Consider the following 15,081-nt stretch of genomic DNA (forward strand, 5'->3'; position numbering starts at 1 on the left):
GCTATTCCACTGAGTGGAATTATCTATTGTGTCATTTGTCAGTGTTACTCTGAGATTTTCAGTGAATCTATTGGGCTATTCCATTTGAAATCCATTCTACCCCTGTGGAAGATTTTGGAAAAATATTCCACAGGGGAGTACGAATTTTAAGTGGAATTAGCACATTAGGCAGCTCCATTTAAATTTCACACATCGTCTGAGATAGATTCAACCTGAATCTTCCAGAGGGAGGATGAGTTTCAAATGGAGCTACCCTTATATGTTAAGTTTATTTGAAATTCATACTCCCTCTGTGTAACTTATTTCCAAAATCTTCCACAGGGGTAGTGTAGATTTCAAATGGAATAGCCCATTGTGTGCTACTCAATGAAAAAATCATTTACTCAATTGCAGTGATGTGTAAAGTAACCAAATTTTGACCTAAAGTTTGTTCGGCTTATATAATGTGGAAATTATTTGGCTTTTGTTACTGCGCGAGTCAATGAAGTCCCAACTCATGCTCGCGTGCGCCAGTCACGCATTACGCGACGCACAACTAGCGTAAGCATTGCGCCCAACTGCATGCATGCCATTCTATATCAATACACGGTATTATGAGTCTTATTTTTCCACCTTATATTAAGGGAAGGGTATGAACGTTTGGACAGTATTTATTTTGGGACATTAGAGCACATCAGACATATCGATTGCATTCTGAATACGAAGAATGTCCTTCTGATATCAAATAATTTTGATTTTTGAAATTCGCAATTTAATACACATTTTATGGCAAATCATTCAAAATTGATATTTTTGATATTTAACAGTACTGGTAAACTTTATAAATCTGATGATTTATACTTAAAGTGTATGTAGGTGGGATGAAAAGCCCATGATCAATTGAAAATTTTGACCTTTCGTATTGAAGATATGGATTTTTTTTAAAAAAAACCAAAAAAGATTAGGTCTTTTTGGGAAAAAAATCCATATCTTCAATATGAAAGGTCAAAATTTTCAATTGACCGTCGGCTTTTCCTCCCAGCTACATACACTTAAAGAATATTTCATTAGATTTATATAATTTACTTGAGGACTGTTATATATCAAAAATTTGAAAAATATCAAATTTTTATAATTTGTCATAAAATTTGTATTATATTGTGATTTTCAAAAATGAAAATTATTTGATATCAGAAAGACATGCTTCAGATTCAGAATGCAATTCGATAGGTCTGAGGTGCTCTCATGTCCCACAAAAAATACTGTCGAAACGCAATAAACACTCATTCTAGATCCCTTAACCGAACAAACTTTAGTTGTGAGTAGCTTGAACTTCAAGAAATGGGTTATGCTAAAAAAATCAATTGTGACCAGCTCCAACAAACCCGCAACAAGTCGCCAGACATGTTTTTGAGTTTTCTCATAAAAAAATCAAATTTTTGAATTCTTAATTTCATAATTTCATGGTATTTGACTGTGGGACTAATTGGATTTTTTTTAAATCCTTGAAAGTACTTATTAAAAAGAGGTTTATTTAATCAATAAATGAAAGATAAACTATGATAATCCCTATTCAATCCTGTGTAAGGCAGGAAACTAATTGACCCATTACTTAGAATAGCAGTTTGGCAAAGAATATCAAGGTATCATTTACAAAATTATCCATATCTTGAAAAGTATTGATATACTTAATGTATTATGTATATCATTTTGGTATCATTTTAAAGCTTATTGTCTAGTGCTTACATTTTAATTCAAATCATGAAATGTCAAAAATGCAAGTTGTTCCTGGTTTTGTCAGAACAGGTCACAATTTAGCTTGTCTATTAGTTGTTTCTATAAGAAGCAGATTTATAATTATTTTAATAATATTCATCTGTTATTTATTTGTTATAATTTTTTAGGTAGATTTGCAGTACATATGGCCGAGTATCGCATTACTGCAGACACGGAAGGTAAAAATAACAAATAAATAAGCCCTGTTGAAACTGGCGAATTGGTAAGGCTCCGTAAGACATACGGGGAGGCTACTTGCTGGGAGAAAGTATACTGTGCTCTGTGACCATATGTTTTTCGGTTAAAATATACAAATTAACATAGCTAATTTGCATAATTTATGTGAAAATCATTGAAAATTGATAGCGTGGACAGTCTATCTCAAGATCCGTCAGGTGTATGGGAGCGAAACCTGGTAGCAGGAATGATACACACCTGCTGATCACCTGAATAGTTTTTCGGAGAAAAGTTTGCACATTTAGTTGTTAATTTGCATAATTTATGCGGGATGCTTCTACAAATATGGTTCGAAATGTGGACAAATTCTTGCCAGATCTGATTGGTGTACGGTAGCGAAACTTAGTCAAAGGAAGAATATCTACTAGTTGCACATTTGCTTAGATTGTTATGGTAATGAAGTTAGTAATTTGCATAATTTATGCACATATCTCTCTGAATCTCATATGTGGCAAATGGTAATTCCCCCTTACTCACACTGCATGTAGAAAGGTATTTGTAATATTAGCATCATTAGTGGGTTCTGGGCTGAGGTAGGCAGGGGTACTTATGGGATGGGATATGGTGTGGTGTAAGGGTTGGGTAGGTATAGGGTGGGGCAAGGTGGGTAAGGGTAGGGTCAGAGGTCAAATAGTGCCACCATGCCCTTACATCATGTACTAATTTCTTTCATTCTTTTTTTATTTTTATTTTATTTTATTTTTAGCCCGAATTAACTGTGCTGAACATTCCAAGGACCAAAACACTGCAGAAAGTATTTACTATATTGATCCTGATGGTGAAAAAGGAATGGTTCAGCCATTCCCGGTCTATTGCGACAACATGAAAGAACCTGCAAGCCAAGTTAGAACCACGGTTTCAAGGAAAGCAATGAAACGAGAGGGGACGACAAACACATACAAGGTCGAATACGATGGCGCTTCCCATTTTGAAATGGATAGATTGATTCGGGCATCAGCAGACAGTACGCAGACTGTGAGTATCGAACCGTGCAGCGGATCAGTGCAATGGGAGGCCATTATGGGAGCTGCAAAGGCCAAGTGTACTTGTACGACAGGTAAGTGCCATTGGAGATACCCGAGGAGGGGCAGGGTTTTGTAAACATTGCTTTTTCTCATTGTTTTTCAATATTCCATAAAATAAGCCAAATTTCCAAAAAACAAAAAAAAAGTTATCTAATTTAATTTTTCTGCTTTAACGCCATAATGTACGAATTTTTTTTCAAACCTGATATTTTAGCATATTTGTATAAATGATTACACATGTCCCAACTTGCACCTGAATGGAATCAGCTAAATTAGTTGTGTTTGTAGGTCAACAGAGCAAAGATATCTTTAAAGTGGAAGCAGGACCAAATTTGGCACATTTTATCACAATAATATGTTCTCAATTTATAAAAAAAATGCAGTTTGAAATACTGTAAATTAATAGAGCGGTCAATGAATAAATGAATGAAGGAATGAATGAATGTGATGAACACGAACCTTGAACCATATCATTATGATCACTCGCATAAGTATATATAACATTATTCATAGTATCTTTAAACTATTATTTTTCTTCTCAGTGTGTTCAACCAAACAGCACAGCTGCAGTTGCCCTACAGGCATGGTTACATTGAAAGTGACCAGTTCAACCAACCCTAAGGAATATTCTCTGCCGATACACAAGATTACGTTCCCAGCGGGCCACAAAATTACTATTGGAAGCTTACAGTCTACTGGCACAAGTAGGTAGCAATGGGCTATTCCATTTAAAATCCACACTACCCATGTGGAAGATTTTGGAAATATGTTCACAGAGGGAGTATGAATTTCAAATAGAATTAGCACATACGTCAGCTCCATTTGAAACTCACCCTCTCTTTGTGGAAGATTCAGGTTGAATCATTCTCAGCGGGTGTATGAATTGAAATTCAAATGGAGCTGCATAATGTACTAATTCCATTTGAAATTCATACTCCCCCTGTGGAAGATATTTCCAAAATTTTCCACAGGGTTTAGTGTGGATTTTAAAGAGAAGAGCCTAATTCACAATAATTCACCATAGAAGTAGTGATGTAGCAGGATTAATTACTACAGTGATAAGTCTACACTATCATTGAATGTATTGCCCTATATAGAGGTTGTGCGTGAAATTATTGATTGGCTCCAAACAAAGGATTTGAACCGATGTCCTTCACCGTTATCATAGCACAGTGCAGTCCATTCAATCAAATGTTGTCATCAACCTATTTGATCGTATAGTGCGTTTGTTATGTGTGTGAGATGAACTGTCGTGGTAGATTGCAATCATGCTTTTGTTAAATGCATTTGAGTAGTCCACCATATTTATGGTATGATACGTCATATGCACAACCTCTATGCACTGGACATTATGCTGTTCCTCTGCTTTGCACCATAGATTATCAAAGAACGGGGATGATAAAGGCCTGGATTGTAATTTTATAGACATTTCACATTATGTTGAGTCCATATATGTTTCACTTGCACCTGTAAGATTAGTGTCTTTGAAAGAGCGTCATGATTGCACACATATACAGGCGATGAGTGCAGCCTGCTTATAGTGCATTCAGTTAATTACCAAATTGATGGTAGAATTTCACTCTGTAAATCATATTCTTGCATGCACTTACAGATGTAATTTTGTAATATTTACTGGGATAATATCATATTCCATGGGTAACATGAAATGTTGTATGTAGTATGAACTCAGAAATGAACCGAAGTGAGTGATACTTCCAATTTTCGTAATGATTTTTAATTTTAATTTGCCTCTAATAAATGCACCCCTTTTGAAAAATTGCACACCATACTGTAGAGCAGGTTGCAACCACATTTCTCCGATCAGTCGAGGGTGGTTAATCGATATCTTGATTTTTTTGTCAGGGGCGTAGCAAGAGCCTCGGGGACCCATGGACAAAGAGCAGTGCGAGCCCCTTTTCGCATCATCATTATCAGTCTTATCACGACCCACTTTATTTTCGCTTTTGATTAGGGCCCCTGAACCCTTGGGGCCCCTGGACTTTGTCCACCCTGTCCTCCCGCTTGCTATGCCCCTGATTTTGATCAATATGTTTTGTAGCCACATTTCGATCAGTTTGGACTGGATACAGGTGCCACCCAGCACCCGTCATTCTTTTTGTTTAGTCATGCATTATTTTATTTTTTTTAATCGAGACTACCCACTTTAAAAAATATTTGTCATTTTACTGATGATTGGTTTTATATATTTTGTTTTTTATGTTTTAGATGATAATATTCAAGCAGTTGATATCCCAGGTGAGAAAATGTTACATTTCATTGTTGGGCAGAAAAAACCTCCTATATGTCATTGGCCCCTGAACATGTTTAAAGCAACCATTTTGATTAATTTTTGGGTAGTTTTGTTTTAAACATGTTCAAGGGCCACAATAACGTGTCTCAATGTCAAATAATGTTGGATGACAGTGCAAATGGACCATTTCAAATCAAGATCGGAAAAGTAGGAGCAGTGAGCGGAATTTGTTCAGTAAGCTAGCTAGGTGGTCAAAATGATAGACAAGAAATGTCATGAATCACGGTAACCTTTTGAGCAAAAATACAGTTTATTAAAATAGCCAATGTTAGCATGGATTTATCAGGAAAAATATTTACCTAACATATTGAAGTAACAGCTGCACTATGTGTCACTGTACAATATGACAGTAAGGCTAATGAAATGATATGATGACCATATTTCGTCAAATAGTCACCCCCATCAAATAAATGCCCCCACCACTTTTTTCAACCAAGATGTTAAACAAATGCCGATATTTCCATGCTATCTTGTGTAATAAGCTTACCAAGTTGCCCACATGGTCAATAATAGCGTCAATAATTGGCGAAAATCTGGATCAGAAACCCGGAAGTGAACCAGAAGTCAGTGTTTCTAGTTCATAGTTCGTCATTTTAGCGTGTGTTTTTAGTTTACCTAATGATTTTAATGGGAATTATTGTTCTAAAATTGACCTTGAATAAACGCCCCCTTGGGAAAATGTAACGCCCGGGGCATTTATTTGACGAAATACGGTAGTTTCCCGTCACATTTTTTCAGTGACATATGAGGTCATGATTTCATTATTCATTATTTTGGAAAATTTCATTATTGTCAAAACTTTCATTTACATGGCTAATTACCTTTATTATATTGTTGATGAAAGACCATCTCAAAACAGGTATTAATGCTTAGATCATCATTACAGATATGTTGCAATAGATTGAGAAAAGATTTGAATTTGTTTTTATTAAAATGGAAAGAAATTCACAATTTTTATAATCACTGAAAACGTGACGAGGTAATCCTTAAATTTTCATTATTTACCACATCCTATACCCCTACAACTAAGAAAAACTTAGATCTGCAGGGGATGTCAGACATTTTGAGAGTTTCAATTTTGATTATTTCCATCTCAATTTTCAAATAATTGACTTTTTAATGAAAATAATGAAAGTTTTGGTCAACTTGAAAAGGTGATGCGGGGTAGTAACGGGAAACTAATAATTTCATTACATAGGCCTAATGGGCTATTCCATTTAAAATCCACACTACCCCTGTGGAAGATTTTGGAAATATCTACCAGGGGGAGTATGAATTTCAAATGGAATGAGTTCATTAGCAGCTCCATTTGAAACACATCCTCCCTCAGTGGAAGGTTCAGGTTGAATCTTTCACAGAGGGTGTATGAAATTCAGATGGAGCTGAAAATGTGTTCATTCCATTTGAAATTCACACTCCCCCAGTGGAAGTTATTTCCAAAATCTTCCACAGGGGTAGTGTAGATTTTAAATGGAATAGCCCAATGGAAAGAAAAGTGCAAATGTTCGTCAATTTTTGACAAGATTTGGAAAAATTGACACTTGGCAAATGACACTTGCCCTGGGATCACTGAATGAGACTTTAAATCATCCTCTGGATTACACCTGTGTATTTAAATTCTGATTCTGTATATTACTTGCAGTGAAGAGGTCATGTAAGGAGTTGTATGATGTTGGTTATACCATGGACGGCATGTATAGTATTGATAGCACTGGTAGGAATTTACCACCGTACATTGTATTCTGTGATATGACCAGTGGTAAGAAGAAAATTTCTGTTTGTTTGAACAGTTGCTCCATGCGACGTACACATTTGCAAGATTAGGTTTGAAAAATCCCAAAATGCTCAATCCAGGCTAAGCTAAATAGCCATATACACCAGGCACAAAAAGAAACTCGTCAGTTATATTCATCCTTGCTGTTCAATAACTTAATAATTTTGGATTATTCTGAAATATACATTTTGTTAATTGGACTATGCTTTCTCATTTGACACCCTGTTCGTGAAAAACAAACAAGAATTGACCAAGATATGCGCCTCCAAAGCCTCAAACCCCAAAATCAAAAGTTGCATTTTCAACAATTTTCAATGGGAACGCATCGTTGTATTGCACACAAAAGCACCACGGGCCAATCAATAAAGCACACAGTGTAACAGGCACAATTGAATCTTTAAAATTGCAACTTTTCATTTTGGGGTTTGAGAGTTTGAGGTGCATATCTTGGTCAATTCTTGCTCAATGTTCACGAACAGGGTGTCAAATGAGAAAGAAAAGTCCAATTAACAAAATGTATATTTCAGAATAATCCAAAATTATCAAGTTATTGAACAGCAAGGATGAATATAACTGACGGGTTTCTTTTTGTGCCTGGTGTAGGTAGATCGATAACAATCAGGGTACAAAGAATGTATTTCATTCAGTTTACAAACACTGGCCTCCATAAAGCCTCCAGCATACTTTCCTGCCGCTGCGGCAAGGCGTTTCAACCAATGACAAGCCTTGATTGTGTCTGTTTGTCTGCAATACGCGTGCGCCACGCCGCTCAGCGGCAAGCGGCAGGGTAGTATGAAACCAGCATAAGACCCTGATATAATTAATAATTGAATAATGTAAGTTTTACATATCAAGAGATAAATTACATAACAAAATTGAAAAATGATTACATAGGTAATATTTACAAAGCAAGAGGATAAAATTTATTTTAAAAGATGAATCTTAACAAACAGGTAGTGAAATTTAGAACTAGTACAGAGGTGGAAAGGTGAGAATTATATGCTTATCTTTGATTTTAACGTATGTGACTCGTTCTGACAAAACCAGGAACAAGTCGCATTTTTGACATTTCATGATTTTAATAAAGATGTAAGCACGGGACAATAAGCTTCAAAATGACACCAAAATTATATACATAGCATCAATACTTTTCAAGATATAGATAATTGTGTAAATGATACCTTGATATTTTTGTCGAACTGCTATTCTGAGAAATGGGATAATTAGTTTCCTGCTTTACACAGGATTGAATCGGGATTGTCATAGTTCAACTGTTAATTATTGATTAAATAAACCTCTTTTTAATACATTCAAGGATTTGAAAGTCCACTCAGTACCAAGGTCAAATACCATGAAATTAAGAATTCCAATATTTGATTTTTTATGGGAATGTCATCTTTAAAGGCATATAACTCAAAAACATGCCTGGTGACTTAGACCCAGTCCACACAAGTATATTTTCGTCATCATGTCGTAATTACCTGATTATGACAGGATTATGATACATGAATGATGAGAGCGTCCACACGGTCAGCATCTCGTCATCGTGTCGTAATAAATTCACGCTACAGTGATTACAAAGCCCATTGAGTATACATAAATACAACGACAAAATGCGTACACACAGGTAATTTTCATCATTAATTATGACACGATCATGCTACAAACCGGCCCAATGATGGAAATTTTCATCATTCGCGAATGATGACATGATTGTAATATGCCGACGACATTGAGCGGACTCACAGTACTAATATTATAATACGATCATGACACAATCGTAATCGACGGGAAAAAACACACTCGTGTGGACCGGGCCTTAATCTGGGTGTTGTTGGAGCTAGTCACATATTCACATTCATTGATGTAAGATTACTGCGAACATCAAAAGACAGTCTGTTCCACACTGAGGCACATATAAGGCCTAATAAATTATTTGATTTGTGTAGTCAAACCTACTGTAAATGTACTGCCAACCCTGCCTATTTTTATTAATTTTGATGGATGACAAATTAAAAAGGGTCATTTTAAATTCAATATATTATGGATAGTTACATTACTCTAAAAATGGAGCCAAGTACTTTCTGACCATTTTCTTACATAAGAGTTTAACCAGATGAGAACTACCTGCCATTTAATTGGTCAAAAAGAAGTTTTCATTATCAATTGGACCAATCAGCAACATTGTTAGAATAATTTCACCATACAAAAAAATCAGGGTGAATTATTTGCAAAGTTCCATTCTGATTGGTGATTAAAGTGAAGATATCATGTAATTGACCATCAGCAGGTATGAATTCCTGCATGATGTCTTGCATGTATCACCATCTTTAAAGCAATATTGTAACATTTGCTGCTGAAGAGGACAACCTCAAAGTTTTTCAAAATTTTGATTTCACACAATTGTAATGTACTTAAATAAACTAACATATCTTGCAAAAATCAAGGCTTTACGCACTGTATTTCTGACAACTATGACATTTTTATTAAACATAAAATATTGTACAAAACAATATACTTGTACTGAGATGTTGAGGGTTCGCACTAACTTGCAAAGGGATTTTCATGCACACAACTTTTTTCAGGATTTTTGTCACTTGGATCACCAATTTTTTGCTTTGTAATATACATGATATATGGACTGGAGTACAAATAAGATACATGAAGTAGGCTTCTTCTAATACTTGTTATTCAGCATTCCTATTCACTTCCATTTTGCATGATTTCTTTCAGGTTTCATATACAAGCTTATTCTCAAATGGTCAATCTTCCATAAAGGAAGCTTCCCACGAAATGTGAATGTAAAATGGTGCCCCATCCTCCAATACTTACAATTCCTGTGCTCTAAAAATTGTGGCCTAATGACCTTTGCTGCCAATTACCTATGTGTACGAAATACAACAATAACACATATATCTGTGAGTTACATTAACTATAGTTAGTGCATCTGTTTGCAGATCGTTTTCTATTTTAATATCAGCTATCGCATGACAATGTTATTATTAAATTTTCTTGTATCAGATTTTTCAGCCGATTTTGCTGATTTAAAAAAAAATCTTTTTAGAGTTACAGGGGGATTTAGGTGTTAAAAAAAAACCATAGTGTGAACCCTGATGGTAATGCATCTAATACACTCCCAGTCTGCAGGGCTCATACATTCTATACAATTAACATCTCAGTATGGGTGCATTATTTTGTATATTTTCACTCACAACAAGTGATACACAATATAAACCTCAGTATAAACAATGGGTGTCATCAGACCTTACAAAGTAAAATTGATCAATAACAACAAGATTGGTAAAGGCAGACGTAAATTGTACACTGAATGAATAGCAAGTAAGGCACAACTGATCAGAACATAATTCTATAATATTAATAATTTGTTGTGATGGATGATTTTTTTAAATACCAAACTCAGGTGGCAAAACAATTGTCAGTCATAACCTCCTTGAGCCGACTGAAGTCAAATACTACGAGGACCCAGCAAGCGCTGTATATAAACTCAGCTATGAAGGCAGTTATACTCAGTTGAAGGCGCTTGCCGGTCTTTCAGGATCCTGTGAACAAAGAGTCAAGTATTCTTGTAGACGGTCAGTTCTGTTTTACAACAACATTGCATATGGTTTGTTGGTGGATGGCAGCGGTCGCAAAACGTATAGTTTTGATTATTCTGTTGACCGTGGATGTGCATGCAGCAAGGATAAATGTAAGTATACAACAACGACATTGCATACCGTAAAACCTCGTCTACAAGCTAGAGTTTTTTGATGAAAGCTCAATTAATATGAAACAAACGTGAATATGCCAATACAATAGATTGGTCTTACAATAATACTTGTTTGTATATACTTGGATCTGTAATTTATTTGCTCAAAATCCATAATGTTGCCTGGATTAATGTAACTTTCATCAGAAGCGTTCTATATGCTTGCTAGACGAGGTTTTACGGTATGGTTTGTTGGTGGATGTCAGCGGTCGCACTATGTATAGTTTTGATTCTAATGTTGACCGTGGATGTTCATGCAGCAAGGATAAAAGTAAGTATAGAAACCCCAAGAGTGCATTTGAAGAGTAGCCCAAATGGTGAGATCCCTGGTAAATAATGTTCTCAAGACAGATCCAAATAAGTAAAATTAGGTACTCACTAGAAATATTTTGATTCCTATCAGGAATCTTGTTCACTCTGGTAGTGGTGAGTGGTAGTGTTTCTAGATCTTATCGGCAAACTTTGTGACTGGTCTTGATGACGTCACATGGGTTGCTTGCCGATTGATGATCTGATCGTAGATCCGATCGAGTCTGTACGCCCCCTCGTCCTTGGGTGGGAGGAGGCCAAAGTCATCGACCAAGAAGCCAACAAAACAACTCGCTGGCTCAAAGAGGCAATTTGGATCTGAAGCAGAGGCAACACCACCATGAACAAGGGCGAGGCGTACAGACTCGATCGGATCTACGATCAGATCATCAATCGGCAAGCAACCCATGTGACGTCATCAAGACCAGTCACAAAGTTTGCCGATAAGATCTAGAAACACTACCACTCACCACTACCAGAGTGAACAAGATTCCTGATAGGAATCGAAATATTTCTAGTGAGTACCTATAATTTTACTTATTTGGATCTGTCTTGAGAACATTATTTACCAGTGACTTTTATGAACGATCCTGATGAATTTGTTCAGAGTGGTGAGATCCCTGTCAGGCAAGAAGTGAAATCTCATACTGAGATCGCTCTCTCAATCTCTTCAACTAAATTCGTTCATTTCACTATTGTGGTGAAATACATGTATCTTTTTAAATATCTTATTAAATACAGATTTTATCTTACTATAAATAGGGGAATGTTGTATGATTTATAATGCCGCTTTGGTGGCCCAAATGTATTTGTTCATTATTGAATAAAAAATTCGTATATGTATGTATGTTAGTATGAAGATTGTTTATTAAAGAATCCACTCAGCAAGTTTCAAATGTATGTCCAAGATGGCGACCGGTTCGGACGTGCCTCAACGTTCGTCCGACAAATTTCCAAAATTCCACCCTTGGATTTATCTACTGGTTGCTTATTTGGCATATACATCCGTCGTAGCTTCCGCCGTTAACGTTTGCGCAAATTGTGAGAAGATGGGGATAACTCAGGAGCTATAACTTCTTTCAAAGAGGCAATGCGATCTGGCCGTCTAAAAGCAAAAGAACACACGCTTCCTGATACCACAACAACCGGCATACGCAACCCGGACATATATCCCACTGCCGAGAGTTTCGATCAGTTCACTGGGAAAATCTTGACGGATAATGAATGGTCTCAATTTGAAGGACTTCAATTCCAACTCAGAATCAACATTGCAAACGAACAACATGGTAAGAAACTGAACTTTTATCATCCCGACCCAATCAAATGGTGGAAACTCGTCAAAATTCTAACTTCAATTTTCATTAGGGGAGGTGAATTTCAAGAACAGAAAGCTAACTACGGTGGTGAATATAGCACGACTTTTCTAAAGTATGTGTACCGTATCATCTGCAAATTTCCTATCCCTGATATAGGGAATCGTCCAGCACCCAATGCTGCCGTCAAAAACTGGTACATTAGAAAAATAAAATATGGTTTGGACTACATACGCAATGAAATCCAACCTAGTTTCAAGAGCAACAATCAAAATGGCGTAAACAAAGAACCCAACAAAATTTCAAAGACTAAACTTACTGAACTCTGGAAATCGAACAAAAAACAGGCAATTGAAATCATCAAGCATGATTGTATGGATAAGGCACAAGTGAAGTGTCCCGTCAACAAAGAACTAGTCACGGAGTTTTACTCTGAGAAAAGCTGTCGTTTATTAGATGAATGGAACCCTGATTTGGCACCATGCAATATGGAATGATCATCGTGATCAACTGAACTTAATTCCCCATCTCGACATGGATAATTTGAGTTTGACAATGCCGATTACAGAAGATGATCGAAATCAAGCAAGTCCTCCGAACTGCTCCGAACAGAAGTGCACCAGGGTACGACCGTATTACTTATATTGACTATAAAATAAGCAATGTGATTAACGTCTTAAAATCAATATTTAACATATGTTTAAAAAACTGTAAAATACCTAGTGATTGGAAACATGCTATCATCAATTTAATTCCTAAATCAAGTGATGACTCAAGAGATTTGTCTGAATGGAGGCCTATCTCAAAACTTGTCACTATTTACAAAACGTTTATGATGGTTCTAGGCAAGCGTCTTATTCCGTGGATTGTTGAAACTAATAGACTTTCTCATAGTCAAAGGGATCTTTACCACGTAATGGATTACAGGAACACGTTTTTTGTCTTAAAAACTCAATTACTGATTTCAGGCATCAATCTGGTAAATTGTATATTATGTTTCTGGACTTGGCAGACGCTTTTGGGAGTATTGATCATGAAATGATGGTCGATGCTTTAAAGGCCTAGGTATTCGATATAATTGTCGATTTAACTAAGGACATTTACACAGATTCTACATTTCAGGTTATTACGAATTCCGGTCTTACCAATCCAATTGTCAGACATAGAGGCATCATTCAGGGCTGCCCGTACTCTGTGATTGCTTTTGAGCAGGGGATCGACATATGGCTAAGGTGGTTATGTAATGACATGCAGCCGTCCATTCCCAATCAAGTTCAAGGGTATGTCGATGATATCGTTCTTGCTACCACTGACGAAGCCTCTATGACTGACATGGGCTCTAAAACAGAGCTTTTTCTTAACCATTCTGGTATGAACATTAAGCATCGCAAGTGTGCTATTTTACATGGCCAAAGATCTGGTAACAACTGGTACCGTAGGGATGATACAAGTACTATTCAAATTGAAATTCAAGGTGATGAGATACCAAAACTAGGCAAATCTGGTAAATATCAATATTTGGGCCATGACATCAGTTTGGATGGTAAATCTAACCAGTCTCAAGTTGCTGATATATTTACTTCTCTTTCTCAAATTTTGGTCAAAATCGATTCGTCTTTACTTCCTATTGTAGCCAAATTGGAGGCGATCAATATCATGGTTATGTCTAAATTGAACTTTTACCTTAGCAATGTAACCATATCGTTTTCTCAGCTCACTGTTTTGGAAGATGAAATTGTTAAGTTTATTAGATCTTGGCTTGGTATAAATAACTCCAGTAATAGGGACATCATGTTTATTCCTAGAAAGTTTGGGGGATTAGGTATTATCAATCCTACTACCACGTACATTGCTAAAAAGATTTCGTTTCTGTTATCGACTTTGAACTCTAATGACCCTCAAACAAGACATAGTGCACGCTCATCACTTGAGCTACATATGAAAAAGCGTAAAGTGGACATGAACAATATTGAATCTTCATTTGCTGGCTATTGTACTGATGAAAACGGTAGATTGGTTAAGCAATGTGCGGTTAATTGGCCTAAATCGGTTTGGATCGAGCTCAATGAATTGTGCATGCGTGAAGGCCTGAGGTTGGAGATGTCTGGTGACGAGTACGTATATATCTCCTCCCTTGATATTGAAGTGGCTATTGTTTTGCGCAATCAATCTACCACATTCAATCATATCAAAAACCAGCATTTAAATAACCGTATCACTAGGTTTAAGACTAAGATATCTCAAGGTAGAATTCTAAACACACCTTGCATCAATTTGCAAATCTCGAACAATTATCTCACCAATACTGCTATTGCTGATAATCTGGTCAAGTTCATCTTTAAGACACGTCTTCAACTTCTTGAATGTAATTCTCTGTTGCACTGTTATTATCCTCGTGTTTATCCTAAGTCATGCTTACTATGTAACAACCCATTTGACACTCTCATGTTCTCAATGGTTGCATGATTTTCAATAACATGTACATCAAGCGTCACGGCAGGATCGTTAACCACATTCATTCTGAACTCACTAATACCCGTCCTCAGCTCATTGTGTATGTAAACAAGATAATTACAGGTAACATGCTG

General features: G+C 36.3%; 1 protein-coding gene across 1 annotated transcript in view; it reads left to right on the forward strand.

The window, feature by feature from the left end:
- LOC140140470 (uncharacterized) overlaps nucleotides 1–15,081 on the forward strand; it is a 235,312-nt gene that overhangs the window by 69,205 nt on the left and 151,026 nt on the right. Inside the window, exons 31-36 of the mRNA XM_072162230.1 lie at nucleotides 1,884–1,934; nucleotides 2,699–3,049; nucleotides 3,560–3,721; nucleotides 5,244–5,273; nucleotides 6,971–7,087; nucleotides 10,524–10,811. Coding sequence (XP_072018331.1) covers nucleotides 1,884–1,934; nucleotides 2,699–3,049; nucleotides 3,560–3,721; nucleotides 5,244–5,273; nucleotides 6,971–7,087; nucleotides 10,524–10,811 — 999 coding nt within the window. The remainder of the gene's footprint in view (nucleotides 1–1,883; nucleotides 1,935–2,698; nucleotides 3,050–3,559; nucleotides 3,722–5,243; nucleotides 5,274–6,970; nucleotides 7,088–10,523; nucleotides 10,812–15,081) is intronic.

The sequence above is a fragment of the Amphiura filiformis genome, chromosome 19, assembly GCF_039555335.1.
Source record: "Amphiura filiformis chromosome 19, Afil_fr2py, whole genome shotgun sequence".
In the NCBI taxonomy this organism is placed as follows: Eukaryota; Metazoa; Echinodermata; class Ophiuroidea; order Amphilepidida; family Amphiuridae; genus Amphiura; species Amphiura filiformis.